Here is a 23,566-nt window from a genome sequence, read left to right as displayed (position 1 = left end):
GTACTCTGCCCTCCTTCAGAACTTGGTAACATAGAAGTATGCTCGGGATCAGTTTCCGGGTAGACTTTACTTAAAGAATATTTTAACAAGTAAAATACTCACCGGGTAGCCTTCAATCTTCTTGGCTTTCACAGGCTTCACTGTTCCTTGCTTAAGTTGAACCTTGCCCGATCATACTTGAGATATATCATTAAATCATCAAGCCTACTTGGACCATAATTATTAATGAATACCATGCCCGGTCTTCCAATTACTTGGCTTCATGAGCTTGGTTAGCCTAAAACTTACTCGGAAGTGAGCTTTACTTGGCTGTGAAGAACAAACCTGCTTGATAAAGTGATCCTTGCCCGGACTTGCATACACTAGTGAACCATACCCGGTAATACACTAATTTGCAAACCCTGCTCGGAGATTCACTAAAGAAGACTTAGAGAAGATAACCCTGCCAGATAGACAAAATATCGTACCCGGCTAAGTAAAAGCTTGCTCGGAAGTCTAAGGTGTGCTCGGATCCATACTTAGCGAATTCTGAGGAGGTTGAGAAGATTCCAATCTCCCATATGTTTCTTTAGAACAAATCTTTGTCTCACAATCTTCCCCTTAAGTCATTTGTTTGACTCAACAATCTCCCCCTAGATTGGAACACCTCAGCTGACCCAAAACATTTCTAAGGTTACTTACACTTAGTCAAAATACACATCAAGTTAAAAGTCAAATTACATAATCAATTAACATAAACAAATTACATAAAAAACAAACTGTCATAAGACATTACAAAGTAAAAGCCTAGTCTCGGAATTTTGTTTTTTCCATGCACTGTATGCGGCTTGCCTTCTGTTTGTTATCACTGATGCAGCTCTCATTTTGAAAATATCAAGGGCTCGGTAATGAGTGTGACCTTCTGGTATGACCAAGTCCCTAATATCCATTAGATCTTCATCATGTAGGCAGTTCAAGTCTTCATCCTTCTTGATAATCCCCAGTACTTTTCCATCAGAGTTTCTCAGCAAGTAATGGGCAGCATTTTCTTTGTATTCAACTTCAGTAATGATGCCATTTCTTTGTACTGTGTAGTTGGGGCGTGTCATTCTTCATCCAAGGTTTATGCATGCATTCAGGTTTGATACTAGATTCCTGTCTCTGACATTCAGTTGGTAGTGCAGTTCAGCTTGGTCCATTTTTCTCAACTTTTCTGACCTTTTCGATCTGTGAAGTTGCATCATTCTCCAACTTCTCTTTTCTTTTAAGAACTGGAATCCCTGGTCAGCTTCTTTCTTCAAATACTTTGAGAGTTCATTCATTTGCCTACCTGCCATCTTGTTTCTGTCTCTATAGTCATACAGGTCAAGTGTGGCCATTCTTTCTAGTTAATCTTGATTATAATCATAAAAGTCACTTCTCACAACTATCTCTTTTAGTTTTCTGCTTTCCATAATCACTCTCAAGCATTCAGATACAGAATCATAGTATAGTTCTCTGGGAAGATCCACATCTGATTGTGGTCTTGATATTCTTTGTTTTGCAGACCTACTTGATTCACCTCTTCCACCTACACCACTTCCACCTTGTGGATATCTTCTTAAAATTGGTGGCCTGAAAGGAACAAACTTCTTGGGTTTTTTAAGACCCAAATTGAAGAATTTGATGTAGACTACTTCTACCATTTCAGTTGGAAGGTTGGCAAGCTCAACAACATTTGCTCCTGCATCTTTAAGAGTAGCAACATTTTTTCCACACCAGGAGTCCTTGACAAACCAGCAGGTACAAAACTCCCATCTGCATAGTATCTAGGGTTCTCACATTCCCCTAGTGCTTTCTCCCATTTAGCTTTTTGGACATGGAAGAGATATTTCAAATCCTCCTTTTCCAAAGCATTGAAAGAGGCTTCATCCATTCCTCTTTGAGTAATCATTATATTCCTTAGAATGTTGATCATTTCTTCATTTTCCCAAGGTACACAAGGTTCATCTTCAGATTCAGGATCCACTTCTTGTGGAGTAGGGGTTTCAACAACAGGATCTTCCTTGGATATTTCCTTCTCACTCTACATCTTCTGTTTCTCCCTCAGAGTTATTGTCTTTCTTCTCTTTATTGGAGGTTCAACAGATGTTTCAGCATGTTTGGTAGAGCTCTTAGTTTGGACCCCTCTTCAATTTTTCTTTTCTTTTAGTTTATTGTAATGATCCAACACTGATTCTCTAGATAGGTTCTCAACCATCTCAGGCTTTAACCCTTTCTCAAGAAAGTATCCACACATACCTCCAAATTTCTCCTTTAAAGTTTCCAATTTCTCAATCTTCTCATTCTCTTTCACACATTTTTCAATCACCTTTTCTCTTTCACTGTTGTAAAGGTCTTGGAGTTGGTCAACTGTGAAGTGAGACAGATATTTCTCTGAATAATTATGCCTTTTGAGATATTCTCTGTATTTCTGGCAGTCTCTGTTCTTTTGTTCCATTCTTTTCTTAAAACCATCCCTCTCCTTATCAAGTCTCTTTTGCAACTGGTCATCATCAAGATCAGCCAAAGTTTCAAAACTTATTCCATGCTTTCTCAGCTTTCAACTAAAGGATTTTTCCTTTTGGCTTCCCTCATACTCAACTCAATATTATCTCTCTGCTCATTAGTCATTTCCACTTGTGGAGATTCAACATTGGTAGCTTTAACACCTTTTCTTTGATTATCATCAGGATTATCATCCTCATCAGACTCCTCAGACTCATCCTCCTCTTCAGTTAGATTATTCATAGTATCAATCTTGGGTTCATCAGAGGGTGGATGCTCTGGGTTTGATTCAGTTTGAGCAGCCACATCAGGGACACCTTGAACTTTTTCACCTGGTTGCAAGGTTTGTAGTGGGATTGCTCTGTTTGGTCTAGTATCATTTTCACCATCATCATCAAGAGTTTCAACATAGCATTTGTTCTTTTCATCTCATCTCCCCCTCTTTGTTTTCCTTTCATCATTCCTTATCTATTCATCAAACTTTCTCTTTCTTGTATACACTTGTTCAAATCTTTTGGCTCTTACCATCCTGATTCTGGTGATATTAGCCATCATTTCTTCAACAGATTCACTAGTTGGCCTTTCAGGTTCCCTTTCAGGTTCCTTTTGTGGCATTTCTTCAGATTCACACGCCCTTTCAGGTTCCCTTTCAGGTTGGCTCTCTGGTTGAAACATACTAATCACCATTGCCAAGGAATTGTAAGCTTTCTCAGTTCTGTTCATCATAATCAGTGTTTCAATTGCTTCTTGATCAGCCACTTCTTCAAAAATTTCTTTAGCAAGACTGGCTTGATTGATCAAAGTTTCCTGCTCTGCCATTTCTTCTGGATAAGGGTTTGAGCCAATATCTCCCTATCCCTTGTCTCCCTTAAAATATTATCTTGTTCTCTTAAGGCATCAGCAGCAACAACATCATCATCTGTAAACAACACATCTTTCTCTGGATATGCCTTAATAGGCTCTTCTTCACATAATTTTGTTTTCCCTTTCTCAATTCTTCTTCTAACATCCTCTTCATTTTTAGACTGTTCAAAGTCATCTATTTCTTTCTCAAGTGCTTCCAGTTCTGGGTCATGCTCCACTCTCTTGGAACTTGCTTGTTGATAAGTTTCTGGTTCATTGTGTATAAGTTTCTCAGTAGCAGCATTTTCATCAATCATTACTTCAGTCTCTACTTCTGTCTGTACATCAGTCAAGACATCAGTAGCTATGTTAGTTAAAACATCAGTAGCTATATCAGTAGCAGTTAAAACATCAGTAGCTATATCAGTAGCAGCTACATTCTCCTCAACATCTGTCTTTTCAACTCCCTACCTTGTCCCTTCATCATTCTCATCACTCCATTCAACATGCATTATTTCATCATTATAGTCATAATCATGTTCTTCAATATCTGATTTGTCACCTTCATACTCATCATCTTCAATTATTCTCTCCTCACTATCCTCCTCACCATCATCATAAGCATTTAAGATCATTTCAAACTGTCTACAGTCTCTACACCTGTTCCAGTTACAGTCTCAATATTCACACAAGAGTCAGTTGGCATTATTTCATTCTCCCCCTGTTTTGGGGCAACTGAGATCTTCTCAACCTCCTGCTCCAGGGTTTGAATTCTCACTTTTGCCCTTACCAACTGATCTAATAACATGACATTCTCCATAGTGACCTCCTCATTCCTTCTCTTTAACTCAGCATTTTCTTGTAACAAGGTCAATAAGGCATTGTCAGTGGGTGGTGTTGTAGGTGGTGATATGGAAAATTGTTGATTTTTAGTGTGTTCTTGGGTTGTGGTGTGAGTTTGGAAAATGGATTGTTGTGGTGATTGTGAATGAGGTGGGCTTGGAATAAATGGATCAAAATGAATTGGGCTCTGGTATTTGTGGTGTTGGTGATACATGTATTGAAGTTTCAGGTTGGCTTATGGTTAGGGTTTGTGGTGGGGATTGAGTGATTTAATGTAGTGGAGTTTGAGGTGGTGATGGTACAATGTGTTGGTCAATGTGTAATGGTGATTGTGGTGGTGTTGGAATAGGTTGCTCTTGTTCTTCAAGTTGCCTCCCCTGATCAGGTGCATCAATATTCATAGCCACTCCAGCTCCTCCTTCATCTCCATCAACATTATCATCTTCATCATCAGAGCCATCATCATTACTCTCAACATCATCTCCTCCTTCCTCCCCTGAGCTTAACTCAGGCACTGGCATCACATTTAGGTAATGGTTCAACAACCATGGCAAGATCTCAAATGGAACTTCAGAATTGAATCTATTTGCAACACCTGGATTCTTGATTCTCTTGTATGTGTCAGGATTCTGTAGTAGGTGTGTAATTCCCATAGTGGGTAAATCTCTTAATTCTCTGTTAAAGATTATCTGCAAGAACCTCGGATATTGTAAAATTTTATCTTTCTCTGCCTTCTTCAGGTTTGCTACCAGTCCATCAAATATCTTCTTTGAAAAATTGAAAGGTAGATCATACATAATCCCAACAGTAGCATTTGCTAAATCATGACTCATCAAAGTCCATGATCCTTTTCTAGGAGCAAACCCTTGTATCACATGGTGAATGAGGAATCTATACATCATCGGAAACATCCCCTTTTGAAACTGTCCTTCATGTACAGTTCCCTGATAACCCATTGTCTCTTCAAATATCCTCATCAGGTGTGCTGTATTGAAGTTTATATGATAATGGTTATCATCATTCAACCATAGGCATCTTCTAATCATCCTCTCAGTTATATGTATTTCTTGTCTTGCCACAGTTGCCTCTATTCTCTTTCCATTGACATCTTCAACCAGTTCAGCAGATCTCCAGAAATCCAGTGAATGATTTCTGTAGATGACAGGGCATTCAGTAAAAGCAAAACTGACATTTGATCGAGCCATCCATGTAATCGTTGGTGCCACCGGCTCGTTGTCAGGTGTGACTTGCAATATAGCACACATGTTATGTTTCTTTGCAAAAGCATACTTGGGTTGATCCTCTTCTTCCATATCTGAACATCACAAACACATATTCAAAGTTAAATTAGCATAAAAGTTTATCACTTTACCCAATTTCAAGTTATAAAAAATGAAGAAGAGAGAAAAATCTTCAAGAACCTGTTCTTCGATAAGTTTATAACCTAAATACAAAAAAAATATTAGTAATCAAATACATAATCAAAGCCCATTATAGTCTAATCATGATCGGAAAACACATTATGAATGCTTACCGAGTCGGGATTAGGGGGCTGATTCAAGTTAGGGTTTGGATTAATAATGAATGCGATAGGTCGGTTTGGGTTTCTTTGCGAGAAAGCAGTTGCAGTGGAAAGAGAGAGAGGGAAATATAATGTTGAAAATTTTGCCTAACTCCCTCTTATATACCTTTTGAAAGTGGGTTTTAAATGTTTTTTGTCGTTTTGTGAATTATTAGCTGTCAAACAGTAACATTATCCACTTGATATTTTAAAACAATTTTAAAACATATTTCCTTTTATTATTTTAGGTTTAGCAAACCTTACTCTGAAGAATAATCCATTGTAAAGTCTACTCGGTATACTTCCCACTTATACAAAGCTTACCCGAAAAATATTAAACTTTGACAACATTTTCTTTTTAATTTTATAAGGCTTACCCGATCACAAACCTCGCTTGATCAAGCTATGTAATTTAAAGTCAAGCCACTATGACGAAAGCTTACCCGAAATACTAGATTTCTTGAGAACTTAATCACAAGACAATTAATCAAGTATAAAATATCAAATAAACATTCTTGCTAGGAATCAATTAAGATTCCCATATAAATTTCTCAAATTTAAATTAAAATCTTAATCTAGCATAAACCCTATCAAAAATAAGAATCATATTCAGTCAATCATAATAAAAGCATACTCAATCAAGCATACTTGAAAAACATAGTGTGGCCGAGCAACCTTCACAATGTTAGTATGCCCGAACAACCTACTTATACAAAGTATACTTGAGTAATCTTCCTAGAGTACAAAGTGTGCCCGGAAAGGACTTCTAGCAAATAGTGTACTCAGAAAATCAAATTTTGAAAATTACCAAGTATATTAGGGGAACAAAAGTGTACCCGAAATATAAAGTGTGTTCGAAAAACAAAGTTTGCCCGAAAACACTTGTAATTTCAAAGAAAACATATTCACACACAAAGCTTACTTGGTGTACTCAAGGAGTGTACAAAGTTTGCTTGGACTAACAATCAGCATAAACAAAATGCAAAGCTTGCCCGAAACAATCATCTCTTGTTAAAAGGCTAGCTAAAATACATAATCATCTCAAGACTTCAAGCTTGCTCGGGAAACTTGTACAATGGTGGAAAATCATAAACTTAGTCAAAAATGACAAAGCTTGCCCGGAAAGGTTATGAATCATCAAACCTTACCCGAAAATACAAATTCACACATATTCAACTGTTTTGTACCCGGAAAGGTTTGAGAACATCACACCTTACCCGAAAATACGTATTCAAACAGTTTGTGCTTAGGAAGGTTTAATAACATCAAACCTTACCCGAACTTACATATTCAACCTATTTTAGGCAAAATGCAACACTTTTTGACTTAAACCACTTGTCAGAACAATTTTATCTTTAAAGATCATAGTTTAAGAGCAAATGGTGCATTTAGAGATCAAATTTCAGTTATTTTTCATTTCAAAACAATTTCCTTTTGTAAACTGAAAAGATCTCAGGAATGGGATCATATTGACTAAGTAGCTTTCTCAATACTTCATTCTCAGCATTATTATAACTACAAAGACAGGTCAACAGCAGGTCTAGACTTAACATGATTTTCATTTCTTTGGTGATATGATTAAGGTTCAATTAAGTTGCAGGAAATTTAATGGATAACACATATTGTGTTCTGATGCTCCTTATCTATCCTCAAGGCTTATTTGGCTTTTTCCAGATCACCCCAATTTGACTTTGACCCCTGGTTTTGGTTAAAACTTTTTAATGACAGAACATATTTTTTGAAAATTTGGAAGATATTTCTTTTCAAATCTACAAACATATATGAGGTTGAACGTTGGACTTACATGCCACGTAAGTCGGACTTACAGGCCTTTCATTCAGGATGTTTAAAGGACTTATATGATTGCCTCCACCCTTGTAGTTCTGTTATTAACCCTCATGTTTGTATTTTCCCAATAAAAAAATTTGTGAACTTGTATCAACTTTTGGTGGACTAAATATTTGAAATTAAAGTAGTTCACATCAGTTCTTTGTCATTCCTTTAAAAGATGTTTCATTTTGGGTAACCAAAGACCAACAGGCTTGTGTATGACTGGATAATCACTTTTCTGCCTATCATTTGAAAAGATTTATCTAGGAACATGCATAGACAACAATGTAACTCCACATAAATCTTAGCATTTTCTTTATGTTTATATCACCTTAGATTTTACATATCATGAGAAAGCAACCATACATGTCAATGACTGTACTAAGAGTCCTTTTAGCCTAATAAATCCATATGATTGGCTACGTAGTCAATGTACTATCGTTTCCCAGATATGTTTAGTTTAATATTCAATCACCCCAATGTCTCTTAATTGTCAGGTAAATGGCTATTCTGTTTGACCACAGGTGGTTAACTGGACCAAACATACATTGTGAGTATATGTCCTTTCAAATTCAGAGTTGTTGACATAGTTTTAAGTGAAGGAATAGAAAACAAGTTATAATTGCCCCAAATGCTTTCAGTTTTCTGGTTAATGGCTATCATTTAATTTTTGCAGATTGCAGGACTAAACATACATAAGTGTATGTCCTTCCAACTGGGCAAATGACATAGTTTTTCAGCAAAGATAACTACCTGAGACTTTTCATTGAAAAATCCTTCTTTTAAACTTCATTAAAGCTTGAACTGAATAATCTTATCATATCTCTACACCATTAACAACATGCTCATGTTTTGATTCACAAATAGAGTATATATGCAAAATTCATTAGAAAATTCATTTTATCACTTAATTTTGACATAAAACTTATCTTGACATAAAAAGTTGCAGCACATAATCAAATCTTAATCAAACATAATATTATCAGAATAAGTAGACAGTACTAACTTTCAAAGTCTATCCTATCTTAATAACATTAGAAGATCAGATAAAACACACATTCAAGCAATTAAGCAGTGATGTAAGATAAGCATTTTAGCAGATAATTCATTATAAGACTACTTATCTTAACATCACAAACACATTAACTGATAAACATGCAAACATATTAATCAAATCAACACATGTCATTCTTTGCACACACAATCAGTCAAAGCACATATCAGTCATCATATTCAGTAACATATTCAGTATCATACTCAAACATATTCACACAACATTCAATCTGTGAAACCTCTAAACAAAGTAATCAGTTAGCACATAGAGGTATACAACCAAGCACAAATCCTTAATCAGATTTCATCAGAGTTGATCATTCCCAGGGCTTTCAAATAAAAGTTGAACCTGGTTCTATCAAGTGGTTTGGTAAAAAGGTCAGCCAAATTGTCACTTGTGTCAACTCTTTGCATCTCAATCAAACCTTTTTCACTACAATCTCTAATGAAGTGATGTCTGATTTCGATGTGCTTAGTCTTGCAATGTTGAACTAGATTCTTAACAGTAAAATATGCAGCAGTATTGTCAATAAGAATAGGGGTGTTCAGAAAATTCAAACCATAGTCCAGCATCTGGTTCTGAATCCATAGAACTTGTGCACAGCAGGCAGATGCAGCAACATATTCTGCTTCTGCAGTTGAAATTGAGACAGTTGTTTGCTTCTTGCATTGCCATGACACTAGCCTTTCCCCCAAGAATTGAGATCCTCCTGATGTTGACTTTTTGCTCATGTTGCAGCCATCATAGTCACTGTCTGTGTAGGCAATTAGATCAAATGATTGATTCTTTGGATACCAAATTCCCAAATCTGGTCTTCCCTTCAAATATCTGAATATTCTTTTAACAACATTCATGTGGGAGACTCTTGGACTTGACTCAAATCTTGCACACACACACACACAGCAAACACGATATCTGGTCTTATAGCTATCAGATACATCAGAGATCCAATTTTGGCTCTGTACTCGTGTACATCTATAGGCTCCCCCTTTTCATCTGCAATCATCTTTTCCTTGGTGTCCATTGGAGTTGAGGCAGTTTTGTACTCATGACAGTTGAACTTGTTGAAGATGTCCTGCACATACTTATTTTGGTGAATAAAGATCCCTTCAGCTTTTTGTTGAACTTGTAATCCAAGAAAGAAGTTCATTTCTCCCATTGAACTCATGCTGTATTTGGACTTCATTACCCCTTTAAACTCCATACACATTTGTTCATTTGTGGAACCAAAGATGATATCATCAACATACACTTGTAACAGAAGTAAGTCTGATCCCTTTCTTTTGTAGAAGAGTGTCTTGTCAATGGCTCCTCTTTTGAAACCATTTTCAAGAAGATGATTTGACAGCTCATCATACCATGCTCTAGGAGCCTGATGCAATCCATAAATGGCTTTGTTTAGGTTATACACCTTGTTTGGATACAAAGGATCCTCAAAACCTGGAGGTTGAGCTACATACACCTCTTCATCAATCTTTCCATTTAGAAATGCAGACTTAACATCTAGCTGGAACACCTTAATGTTCTTTGAGACAGCATATGCAAGAAAGATCCTGATAGCTTCAAGTCTTTCTACAGGAGCAAAGACTTCTTCAAAGTCTATTCCTTCTTCTTGAAGACATCCCAGTGCCACAAGTCTAGCTTTATTCTTAATCACCAAACCCCTCTCATCCCTTTTGTTTCTAAAAACCCATTTGGTTCCTATTGCATATTTGTCAAATGGCTTATCAACAAGATCCCACACATGTAGATCTCTGAACTGAGCCAATTCTTCCTGCATGGATTCCACCCAACTATTGTCTTTCAGTGCTTGAGCAATGTTCTTAGGCTCTATTTGGGATAGAAAACAAGAGCAAAGACAGATGTTTGCAATTTCTGAGGACTTCTTGTAACTCTTTCATGCAAATCTCCAATGATGTTTTCAGAAGGATGATTCTTTTCCACATAAGGAGTTTGAACAATCATATCTGTAGACACAGTTGTGTCAAGATTTGACTGATTGAGTTCTGGTTCTTCAATGATCAAATCAGTCTCTGCATCATGAAATTCTGGTGCTTCATCATTATGTTGTCCTGAAGTAGATGCACCATTGTTTCCAATATTCAAGCTTTCAAACAAATACTGAAATCTTGCAGTAGATGCAGCTTCTTCTTCACTTGCTTGGTTGCTTGAGTCTTCCTCACTCTGAACTTGATCATTCTGAACATCTTGATTATCTTCTTGAACTTGTTCAACAATATCACTTGAGGAATTCTTCACAAAGGTATATTCCTTTTCTTTTCTAGCAACCTTTTTCCACAATTATTCTAAGTCCAGTGGTTTCTTCCTTTTCTCTTCAATTACACTGGTCTTGTAGAATGAGTCATCAAAAAGTCTTCAGGATAAATCTTGAAAGACCTTAGTAACTTTTCATGATCAAACAGCCATGCTGCACCATCAACTGTATTGAATTGATTCTTATTAAAAATAATGTCAGATGATTCTATAACACTCAAATGGTCTTTCACATATACTTTATAAGCTTTTGAGTGTGTAGAATATCCAACAAAGAAACAATCTAGAGATTTTGTTTGAAACTTGTTCAAATAATCTCTAGTGTTCGAAAGAAAACATTTGCATCCAAAGGGCTTGAAAAACTTGATATAAGGCTTTCTGTTATGGAATATTTCATATGGATTCTTGTTATGCCTTTTGTTTACAAGCACCCTGTTCTGAACATAGCAAGCAGTGTTTATTGCTTCGGCCCAAAAAGTAACAGGCAGGTTAGCATCTGCTAAAAAGGTTCTTACAGCTTCAATTAAAGTTCTATTTCTTCTTTCTGCAACACCATTTTGTTAGGAGTTCTAGGAGCTGAGAATTGTTGAAATATTCCCTTTTCTGCCCAAAATTCTTGCATAACTCCATTCTTGAACTCAGTACCATTGTCACTTCTCATCATTTTAACCTTCTTATTCAACTTGTTCTCAATCATTGTTACACAACCCTTAATCAACTCTGCAGTCTCATCTTTGGTACTTAGGAAATAAACCCAAGTGTATCTTGAATAGTCATCAATGATCACAAGACAGTATCTTTTCTTTCCTATACTTGGCACACTCACAGGACCAAAAAGATCCATGTGAAGTAATTCAAGTATTTGATCAATTGAGTTGATGAGCTTAAGCTTATGAGTAGATTTGTGTTGTTTTCCCTTTTGACATGAATTTCAATGATCTTCCAATTTGAACTCTCTTGTAGGTAAGCCTATGACATGCTCACCTTTGACAAGTCTATTCATGTTCTTTAAGTTCACATGACACAGTTTCCTGTGCCACAATTTTGATTCATTTTCAGTGGCTTTGGAAACAAAATATGCACCTCCTCTTGAAAAAGCTTCTTTCATATTCAATTCATACAAGTTGCCATTTCTTGGTGCCATCATCATAATCATATCAGGTGGAATGACAAACTTAGGTTTTAAGATGAAACGGTGGGAATCATCAAAACTGACTTTGTACCCCTTATCACATATTTGTGATGATTATACTGAAGACCTTCAACATGAAATACATTATCAAATGAGACTTTTCCATTTGTTAAAATTCCTTTCCCCTCAATCTTTCCACCATTTTCATCCCTCCCAAAGGCTACAGGTCCTTCATATTTTTCTTCATAATTAACAAGTGATCTTTTGTCACAAGTCATGTGCCTAGAACAACCACTATCCACATACCATATTTCATTCAGTAGAGTGGACTGTTCCTGCACAAAAAAAAAGTTTGATTAGTTGAGTGATGAAGTGCAGGCTTCTACAGCTTGCAACTCATCAATTTCAGTTTCTGTGAAAGCTTGGGAAGTGAGTGTTATTGGTTCGGGATCTTCATGAGTGACTTCTAAGTTGTCTGAATTATCAGTTTCATAACCACACTCTCTTGGGGTTTTAACAAGTGAAGTTGCGGTCTGTAATTCAGCTGAGTCAGTGGCATACTCTTTGATCACATAATCTTTCTTTTCAGAGTATTCTCTCACATCAGCAACTATCTTAACTTTAGTTTCAGTCTTGGGTTTCCAAAGGAAACCTTGTGGTTCATATCCATGTTTAAGCAAAAACTTCTCATCACCAGTGAGTTCTGTTGGTTTCTTTCTAAGATATGCACCTTTTCTTCTTGTCTTCTCACTGCTTGATGATTCTTGAGATTCATCAGATTTGACTAATTGAGTATCTGTTTGATTCTCAATGGCTGATAGTTCTTTTTGGTCAATTTCTCATGCTTCTTAGGAGATTTACTTCTTCTTGCTGATTCAGCCACTTGCTTCTTTGTTTTTACATCAGCTTTCTTCTCAATCCTTGTCTCCTTTGCAGATTTCTTTTCTTTTCTGTTCATGATTTCATTTCCACACACCTTTCCTTTTCCCAGATATACATCATACTTCTGTTTGTACAGGACAAAGTCTTGACCATACTTTGTTCTATCTGGGACATGAAATGGTTGAAATTTCATTCTCTCATTGCATGAGTCTGTGTGATGACCATATTGATCACACTTCTTGCACCATACTTTGCCTTTGAATATTTCATGTTCTTTAGGTTTCTTGAATCTTTCACTTGGCTTAGGTGACTTGACTCCTAGAGTCTTCTGATTCTTTAAGCTATCATAGTTAATTGAGAAAGGCACAAACTCCTCAATCTTGATTTTCTGTCTGTCAAGTTTGCTTTTGACAAAGACAACATTTTCCATAATCATAGGTTCTGCATCACTACTCTCTCTAAACCTTGACTGTCTCTTCTCATATTCTTCCATAGTTTCCATTTCTCCAACATCCAATACTTCATGACTAGAAAAGATTGGATAAACTGGTATGAAGTCTTCTTAATCAACTTCTTCAGTTGCCTTCTTCTTTTTGTTTTGCTTTATTCTTTCCAACACAGTCTTGCTTGATGGCCTGACTGCATTGTAGCTTATCTTCATCTTTTCACAAATGTCAAAAGATACCTGTTCTCTTTTCATCTTACATTTTGTTTCTTCATTCTTGGTGGAACTGGTGGATACTTTGGAAGTTGATCAACAGTTTCTGGCTTCTTGTATTTTATTCCTCTTTCAGCAGCTTTGATTTCCTCTTCAGTAATTTGGTCACTCAAATCACACAAGTCATCTTGATTCAAATCAATTGACTCAAGGTCATCTTCAGAGACTTGAACTCCAATTGACTTTTCTTCTTTCAATTCTTTTTTCACAACAAACTCTCCTTCTTTATTCACCTCAACATTCTTGTACAAATCTACAAGTTCTTCTTTGTCTTGAAAAACATCTTTGAATTGTTGTAGATATGCATTTCTTTTATCTTTATAAACTTTTGGCATAAAGTTGTTGATAGGTGGTGGTACAGCTTTGTACTTGTCTTCTTCCTTAACTTGATTTAGAATTCCACAGATGTTTCCAGTGGAGATCAAGTTCTTCAAGAATTCATTATCAACTTGTAGTTTTGTGTTCTGTACCTTTTCTTCTATAACCATTTTTTTCAACCCATCTATTTCAGTTGTGAACCTTTTCTGAGCTCTGTAGCTGTTTACACAGTCTTCTTCCAAAATTTTCATTCTTTCCTCACTTTTCAGTTCACTTGCCTCATATGTATTGATGATACTTTGTTTCCTAAAACACTCACTTTCCAGCTTGCCTACTTTTGTTTACAATTCATTGATAAGTTCATTTAAATCAACAGTAGGAGTAGATTGTACCTTAGATGAAGATGCAATTTCTTTCTCAATTATGGCCATGAATGCCACATTTGTTTTCTTGATATCATCTGCAATGTCTTCTTCATGATTGCTCCAATCAAAGTTACATTTCATGTTGTGTAGTCACTGCCACATTTCCTTGGTTTCTTGGTTGATTTTGGTTGGCTGGAACAGTGTTGTTTGGAACATTTTGAACTGCTTGAAGGTTCTGATTATTGTTCATTTGAAAACCTTGATACTGAGGCACCCCTTTATTGAGATTATTCATTTGAGGCTGAAAGTTGTTGAAATTGGGATGGTAATTGTTGTTGGGATTGAAGTTATTGTTAAAGTTTTGGTTGTTGTTGAAGTTTTGGTTGTTATTTCTTTGCTGATTCTGCTGGTATTGCTGCTGACCTCTTGGCTGTTGATTCTGGAATTGATTCATCTGATAGTTCCTTGGCAAGTTGCATTCTCTTGCAAAATGTCCTAGCTGTTGGCAATTGTAGCAGATTGCCTTTGACTTGTCAAATCCAATCCTCTCATTAGGACCAGAAACCAGAGATCTACCAGTTCTATTATACAACCTCTTACTTCTCAAAGCTAACAAGGCAGCTTGCCACTTCAAATCCATGTCTTCCAAATCATCTGCATCAATTTTCTCTAAATCATCTTGTACCACAATTGTGTGAATTAGGTTCTTTGCAACAAATGCATTATATGACTCAGTAAACATAGACAGCAATGCATGTGTTTCATTGTTTTTACCATTTCCACCACTAGAGTGAGGAACATTCCCACTTGCCATTGAGGCAGTATCAGTGTCATCAATCAGTTGCACATTGAACCTCTGTTGATTTCCTTGATTACTTGTGCTACCACCAATAAAAGACTTTGGAGTATCAACATTGTGCTCAACTGGTTCTTCAATAATGGGAATTTGTTGTTGATTCTTGGTAGTCAAATTTCCCATGGGTGCAATCAATGCATTTGAAACATTTGAAGCAGGGTCTTTCTTCCTTAATCATTTTATTCTCTATCATCTCCAGTTCTGCAGCCTGAAGGAAGCATACCACATCATCCAATTTCAAGTCATTAAAATTATGCTTCTGAAGGATGAACTTGCAAGCAGTATACCATTCCTTAGGCATTGAGTTGAGTAACTTTGTGTTTAAATCAAAGTCAGTCATGACATAATCAGTTGTCCTCAACTCATTCACAATACCTAGAAAGCGTTCTAGTATTGATTTCAACCTTTCTCCTTCCTTATACTTGAATCTTTCCAACTGTTGCTTCAATCTTTGCTTCTTAATGTTCTTCAGCTCAGTATTCCCTTCATACATCTCAAGGATGGCATCATACATTTGCTTGGTAGTTGTGTGATGTGCCACCTAGGTTAAAATCTCCCAAGACAATCCTAGCTTAATCATAGCTAGGCCTTGTCATCCACTTTTCTCATTCTTTCTCTTACAGCAGCATTTGCAGTTGTGTTTGCTCCTTCCTCAACATCAGCTTGTGGACCATTCTTGATGGAGTTCCACATATGAACATCATTGTAGCATACGGCTGCTTCAAAGAGTACTTTCCACTTGGTAAAGTTTTCATGTCCATACAATCTTGGTATCTTGTTAGTAGACACCTCTTGTTCCTCATATCCAGACATTTTCAATGATTTAAAATCAGTTTCATTGTGTGCCCCTAATTCGCTTATTATGGTTCGGTCTCAGTCCCGCCCGTTTCCTAGACTGATTTCGGACCAAACTTGACCCGAACGAATCATAAAGTTTGATCTTTTAAGCTAAAACGTTCCAACTAGGTTCAAGGGTTCATTTAATCGAGCCGTTTCCATTTTCGGGTTCATTACACTCATGTTTATTATCAAGTTTACAACTTTATGTTTCGTTTATACCCAATCTATTTTAGACTCAAGTTTCAAGGCTAAACGTTTATAAAAACGTAAACTTTAAGATCAAAACATACATTTTCGTGTTTGTTTGGCTTAGTTATGGACATTAGATCTTGTATTTATCTTGTGTATTGAAGGATCTATCAAGAATCACGTTTGCTTGGCCTTGGATCTCACTCTCTCTCTCTCTCTCGGCCGTGTATATTTGTAGGTGTATGTGTGTGTTTTTGAGTGAGTAGGCAATATGGAAAGATGGAACGAGGATTAGGGTTTTAGGTTGGTTTAGGGGATATTTATATCCCTTAAAGCCCATGGACCTAAGGCCCATTACCCTTTAATCCACCATAATTAATCCAAGTCCATGATCTTTCTTCATTTAATATTTATTAACTATTAACACACGATAACTAAACGCGACTGTCTTTATTTAATATTAGAATATTCTATGATGTTACAGTAATTGTAAAAGATGTCAGGTCCCCGATTTCCCGATTTCAGCTGGATATTACTCTCAAATCATGTCATAACTCACACAAATAAATGTGTTGACAATGGAGTTAATGACGGGTTGCTATATTTAGAAAGATCACCGTTTGTTAAAAGCGGAATCAATAACAAACATACGGTTGCACAATCAATATTCAAAAGGTAACCAACGCAAACAAGATTTACTCAAAAGATTTTCATTCATATAATATTCATCATACAAAATGGATAATCGATTTAGGGTTTCTTGAAGGAAGGTTTATCCGTAGTAAGACAGCCGTCACACAATATTCTTTCTTAATTAATGTGTCTGTCTGCCCTCTTCCTTAGGTGGTGTGCCCTAAACATTCTATTTATAGGCCTGCCACCCTAGGACAGCTGTCATTCTTTCTAGAAACCCTATCCGATAATACATATTCAAATTACATATTCAAAAGTATTCTAAGTGTAAGACAAGTCTTCCGGGTAGGCTTTGCATTAATCTTCATTTTCCGAGTACGATGTGTACTCTGCCCTCCTTCAGAACTTGGTAACATAGAAGTGTGCTCGGGATCAGTTTCCGGGTAGACTTTACTTAAAGAATATTTTACCAAGTAAAATACTCACCGGGTAGCCTTCAATCTTCTTGGCTTTGATAGACTTTGCCCGACAAACCCTTACGAGCAACCTTGATCTTCAATGGTCCTATCAACTCCTTGCCTGGAATAAGCTTATTAGCAAAGTGTGCTTGGAAGCATTGTTCCTTGCTTAAGTTGAACCTTTCCCGATCATACTTGAGATATATCATTAAATCATCAAGCCTACTTGGACCATAATTATTAATGAATACCATGTCCGGTCTTCCAATTACTTGGCTTCATGAGCTTGGTTAGCCTAAAGCTTACTCGGAAGTGAGCTTTACTTGGCTGTGAAGAACAAACCTGCTTGATAAAGTGATCCTTGCCCGGACTTGCATACACTAGTGAACCATACCCGGTAATACACTAATTTGCAAACCCTGCTCGGAGATTCACTAAAGAAGACTTAGAGAAGATAACCCTGCCGGATAGACAAAATATCGTACCCGGCTAAGTAAAAGCTTGCTCGGAAGTCTAAGGTGTGCTCGGATCCATACTTAGCGAATTCTGAGGAGGTTGAGAAGATTCCAATCTCCCATATGTTTCTTTATAACAAATCTTTATCTCACAATCTTCCCCTTAAGTTAATTGTTTGACTCAACAAAAGAACACTATTCACATCATCATAGAAATAGAAAATTAAGTAAAAGGGTTTAGTTTGATCGAGAAAACATATCCAAAGTCAAGCAAACCTGATAATCGAGTGTAACCATTGAATAAAAAAGAATGAATCGAGAAGATGACGTCGAGCAGAAGATAAATGTTTCCAGAGACGAATCATGAGAGTCGAGTCTCAGACCTCTTTGTACCAATACTTATTATGATTAAACAACAAAATATATATGATAGAGAAGTTAGAGACGGTTAAAAGATAATCGAGAGACCGGGAGAAATCAAAGACAAACTTTGATGTGCTACTTTAGAGGCGGTAACTTTTTGGTAGGGAAATTTAAGAGTGGGAACTTTCCGTTTTCATTTTTAGGAATTTTATTGTTTAGTTAATAAAAGAAGCATTTTTTTCATGATTAAAAGTTATTGTTTAGATAAGAAAAAACAATAAAATTAACAAACACCAATTATAGATTTGGAGCTAAACAACATTTGGAAGCATCTCTAATACCAGAGTAAATCTTATTGAGAAAGGATGTCAACCGTTTATATTGATTTTAACACTTAAGTCTAACTAAACAAAAGCATCATCAATGAGGAAAACTACACTGTGGAGCAACCCCTTTTAAAAAAGTTGAATTAAATTTTTTTTGTTGTTAGAATAATATAATAACTTGAGTATTGATTATACATATATAAAGGCTAATGAATAATGATAGGATCGAAGTCATTAACAACCAATAGTTAAAGGTGATCAAATACATATATTGATGCTCGTATAAGCTTGCTGATGGTTAAATAAGGTCATGGTACTCCATTAGGTTAATTTAGTGATTACCTATCGCCAAAAGTGAATTGATGTTCAATTAGGGTCATTGACACTCACTTAGGGTAACTGATGGTTAGCTAAGGCTAACACAATCATTAACAACCAACTACACTTATTGATGACATTTTATGGTCAACACTTGTCAAATAGCGTTATTGATGCCGGACAGACTTATGTTTCGATTGATTTATAGTTCATCATCAATTGAACTATAGCTTCTACGAATGTTTGTATTTAATTAGGGTTATTTTTTTTATTTAAGTCAAGCAAGCTAGAGTTATTACTCTGTATTATTTTGGTTAAGAAGATGTTTCGAATTTGTTTCTAACCCAATGCTCTACTTAGTCTTCTATCTTACTACCTACGCAAGTTCTAGTCCGGAGTTTTGTAAACAACTACTATTTTTTTTTTGTCTTAAAAATATCAAGAAGTCTTGGAAGTTTTACCAAAAACATTTTTGTGATAATGCGAGTTAGTATAATAAAATATTAAAATATCACTATACTATTATGTATGATATTATTTAACTTCACACCGTAATCTTTTTAACAAAATTTCAAATTTCATTATTTACAACCTTTTATGATAAAGAAGGTTGCAATTTTTTTTAACTTGCAACTTTTAAATAAAAGGGTTGCAAATTCAATATAATATTGTAATTTTTTAGGAAAAAAGTTTCATTAAATAATCTAATGCAACCTTTATGTTCAACAAAGTTGCATTAGAGTTAAATGCAACTCATTTGAAAAGGTTGCTATTAAAAAGTTGCATTAGACCTGTTTTCTAGTAGTGATTAATGTATATTACACTAGTTTGAGACCCGTGTGTTACACGGGCAATAAATGAAAATTTAAATATTTAAATATAAAGCAAAATACAATCAAAAACACATTTGTCATATATTGTTAATATAATTACAAATTACATTAAAATTTCAAGAATTACAAAAAAAAAAAACATTACACAAGTATTTTATAAATAAGAAAAAATTTCCTTGCACACAACATTTGTTGTTGTATTGGTCAGATTACCTTGTTTATCAAGAATCAGAATCTTTAGCTCACTCCTGCTTGTAACTCTTGACAACGCGACGTATAGTTGTCCATGTGAGAACACGGGTTCTTTTAAGTACAAACCTACCCTTGATAACGATTGACCTTGGCTTTTGTTTATCGTCATCGCGAAACATACTGCAAGGGGAAATTGTCGTCTTTGAAACTTGTAGGCTATTTTGTTGTCTGATGTAGTCAGTGGCAATCTATGAATCAAAACTCCATGACCAATGTTAGTTCCCGAAATAATTTTGTCTGATGGAGTCAGTGGCGATCTATGAATCAACTACACGAGTACCTAAAGATATAATCTATAGTCGAGTACCGTTACATAAACCTTCTTTCTGGTTAAGATTTCTAAGGAGCATAACAGGAACACCAACTTTTAGCACCAGTTTGTGGTTTGGTAGTCCGGATATTCTTAGACCATTAAGCAGTTCTGGAGAGTATAAAGCTATATCAACAATGTCATTGATATATTCTGAACTGCATATGGTATCTGAACTTAAGTACTCGACTTCATCACCTGGAAAAACTTCAGCAAACTATCATTAATCTCATCAACAATTTCGTTTGTTGGTGCAAGTATTGATCTATCCTGAAAGTAATGTTGGTTCTCGTAATTCTGTAGAATATCAGGATATACAAAGTCAAAAAGTTTTGATATAGGATCAACTGAATCTTTTATAAGTATATTATCAGGTATATCTATCGTTGCGACACCATCATTAGGACCGCCAATAGTACCTTCACCTATATCTAAAATCCATTTAGCAAATAATCTGGTTTCCTCAACATCAGATGACGGCGTACCCATAGTTAACCTTAGGTTTTTTGTTAATTTCAAGACATTGCATTCACTCCAAATGTAAGAAGAACATAGAGAGGCGTTTACGATGTCTTGTCTAGTGCCCTTTTGAACTACAGGTAGAATTTGTCGAAAGTCTCCTCCAAATACAACAACTTTTCCTCCAAATAGCAAATTAGAAGATAAAACATCTTTTAAAGACCTGTCAAGAGCTTGAAAGCCATGTTTGTGGTGCATTGGAGCTTCGTCCCAAATTATTAATTTGGTTTTTTCTAATAATTGCGACTCATCTGTACCTGGATCCATGTAGCAAGTAGAATCCTCATTAAGATTTATCGGAATATGAGACCTGGAATGTGCTGTGCGACCACCGGTTAACAATAACGAAGCAATTCCACTTGAAGCAACAGTTAGGACGATTTCGCCTTTTGATCTTAAGGCAGTTGATAAGGTCTTCCATAAGTACGTTTTTCTGTTCCACCATACCCATATACGAAGAACACACCCCCTTTATTCTGTTGAACAGCCATCATTATACGATCAAAAACATTTTTTTGCTCATTAGTAATTGAATTAAATAGAGTTTGGAACTCTAATTTTTGCAAGTTTTGATCGTATGCCAACTCTTCTTGAATCAAACTATTAGATGCAATAGATATATACTCGGCATCGAGGAAAGGCATGGTTTGATATTTTCTTAAGCTTGAGTTGTTGCGTAGCAAGATTTTTTCAATCTCAAATAAAGTGAGGTTCTTGATTTGATCTTCGGTTAGCGATAACTCTGTTAAAATAGAATAACGAATTAATTTCCAAATATTAATGACTATATATATAGATATAAAGATTGTAAAACTAACTACCAAAGTATTAATACCTGGTGACTTTAAAAGACGTCGTTGGTTGTAAAGAATGTCATCAGAAAGCCATTTCCAAGTATTTATCCAGACATGCTCTGGTCTAGAAAGGCTGTCAGTTGACAACATTGTAGCGAACAACGCGCGTACTCCGTGACCCAACGATGAATGGCTTGCCTCTTCAATTGCCTCAATGTATTCTTGATCATCTTCTAACAATCCAAGAGAGTAGCAGGCGTCTCTAAACGAAGGTTGAAGACGACCGTTAACGGTACGGACATCTTCGAACGATTGTGGACCTTTAACTCTATTCAAAAGAATTCGTAAGAAGTACGCTTCCCCAGCTGCAGGAGACACGGCATGAATTCTTCCTACGGAAAACCCCGATTTTCTTTGTTCCCAACGACGGGGTTGAGCATGCCAAACAAATTCAGTAGGTAATTCAACGTAAGTCAATTTACGGGCGCTAGCATACTTTTCATTGCACTTCATCCAACCAGTAAACATGGAAGAGGAGACGCTCTCAACTTTTTCCAAGACATTATCAAGATCATCATCCGCACCATAAACTACATGTTGTTGTCCAGGAAGATGGAAAGGTAGGCGGGTAATAGAAGGCATCCTGTAATAGACATCATAGCCGAAAATACGCCAAGCTGCCTCAGAAGCAGATAAATAACGAAAATCATAAAATTGTTTGATCTCATCGACCTCTGGTTGTTCCACGTTTGCTTGTGTTTCATTTTTTTTAAAAAAAAAAACAGTAGCTCGATCAGGTCCTTTGTTGATGTATTTAAACAAATACTTTATAGATGACGCCTAATTGCACCATTCAACGTCAATGTGTGCTTGATAACGTTTTAATAGGTACTTTTTGTAGGGAACCACACTTCTGTTATCTAATTGAATGTCTCTTTTTTGAACAAATTGACCTGAATCGTGTCTTCTATACTGGGGATAACCTTGTGAATCGACAGATGTTGCATCGCGGAAATTCTTTAGGAAATTTTTTGAAAATTTGTTGTCAAACATGCACTAGCAGGTCGGATTATGGGCACCACATGGACCGTGAATCATCAATTCACTCACAAGGTAATGTAATTCAGGGTCCTCATTCTTATCAGGAATCTCCGCAGAAATAAAAGGGTCAACGTTTTCTACATCGGGAAGCTTATGATCGGCATGCATAAATAAGCACATATGAGCATGAGGCAAACCACGCTTTTGAAACTCGATTGTATAAACAACTGCATGAAAATTTTTGTTTATAAGTAAAAACATTAACGGGTTTCAGTTATATGTTTTTATTAAAAACATAATCTATATTATATTAGAAAATACATTGAAAGAAACATATGTAAATGATTCATACCTGCTTGTACTTTGCCAAGGACCGCCTTATCCTTCAGGTCTTTTAACAGGGCATCACGCTTGATTTTAAACAATCTGCACAAGATGTCGGGCCTATCCTTTGAGTTAAGAGTGGTGTCTTTAAGAAATATTGTCATCTCGGGCCACTTTGGGTTGCACGTTACTGTTATAAAAAAATCAGGGTATCCAAACTATTTGCACAGTGTCATAGAATCCAGGTAGTTTTGAGTCATATATCGAGCACCTCCTGTAAATGACGAAGGTAATATGACGGTGCGTCCCACTTTTGAAACACTGGATGTTCCCTGGTCTCATAGATTCATGAGGTTCTCGTACGTTGATGATCTTAGTTTTGTCTGTTGACTACGTATAAAAAAAAGCCTTTCACTTTCAATCATCGTATACGCGTCAACTAAAAACTGTTGTAACAACCTCCTTGAGTTTAAAATAATTGAGAACTGATTGAGCCTATCTTGAATACTAAAGGCGAACCATTCCCTCATTGTAGTAAAAGGCCGTTTGCTGTCATCAACCTCGTTAACACCTCTATGATATATGTCAACTCGATAGCCATCTTCACCGTTAATAAATATGATTGGATATTGAAGAGGGACATATGAAGGATGTAGCTCACTTATAGGTATTATTTTACCGCCCATGGTAGTTATAAGAATATCACGAGGCTGAAGGGAGTCTGAAATGT

General features: G+C 36.1%; 1 protein-coding gene across 1 annotated transcript; it reads right to left on the bottom strand.

The window, feature by feature from the left end:
• Positions 1 to 1,657: 1,657 nt before the first annotated feature.
• Positions 1,658 to 23,000, bottom strand: LOC143572235 (uncharacterized). The gene is made up of 8 exons (XM_077057455.1): positions 22,865 to 23,000; positions 22,582 to 22,739; positions 21,513 to 22,311; positions 21,230 to 21,419; positions 20,344 to 21,110; positions 20,168 to 20,284; positions 5,382 to 5,506; positions 1,658 to 1,861 (listed from the first exon to the last, which is right to left on the bottom strand). The coding sequence occupies exons 1-8, from the start codon at positions 22,998 to 23,000 to the stop codon at positions 1,658 to 1,660; spliced, it is 2,496 nt and encodes an 831-aa protein (XP_076913570.1).
• Positions 23,001 to 23,566: the final 566 nt, after the last annotated feature.

This window comes from Bidens hawaiensis, unplaced genomic scaffold (assembly GCF_021521415.1).
Source record: "Bidens hawaiensis isolate Kalapana, Puna unplaced genomic scaffold, B.hawaiensis_p1.1 tig00001369_1, whole genome shotgun sequence".
In the NCBI taxonomy this organism is placed as follows: Eukaryota; Viridiplantae; Streptophyta; class Magnoliopsida; order Asterales; family Asteraceae; genus Bidens; species Bidens hawaiensis.
The sequence above is the reverse complement of the archived record's forward strand: the minus strand, read 5'-3'. Positions and strand labels throughout refer to the sequence as shown.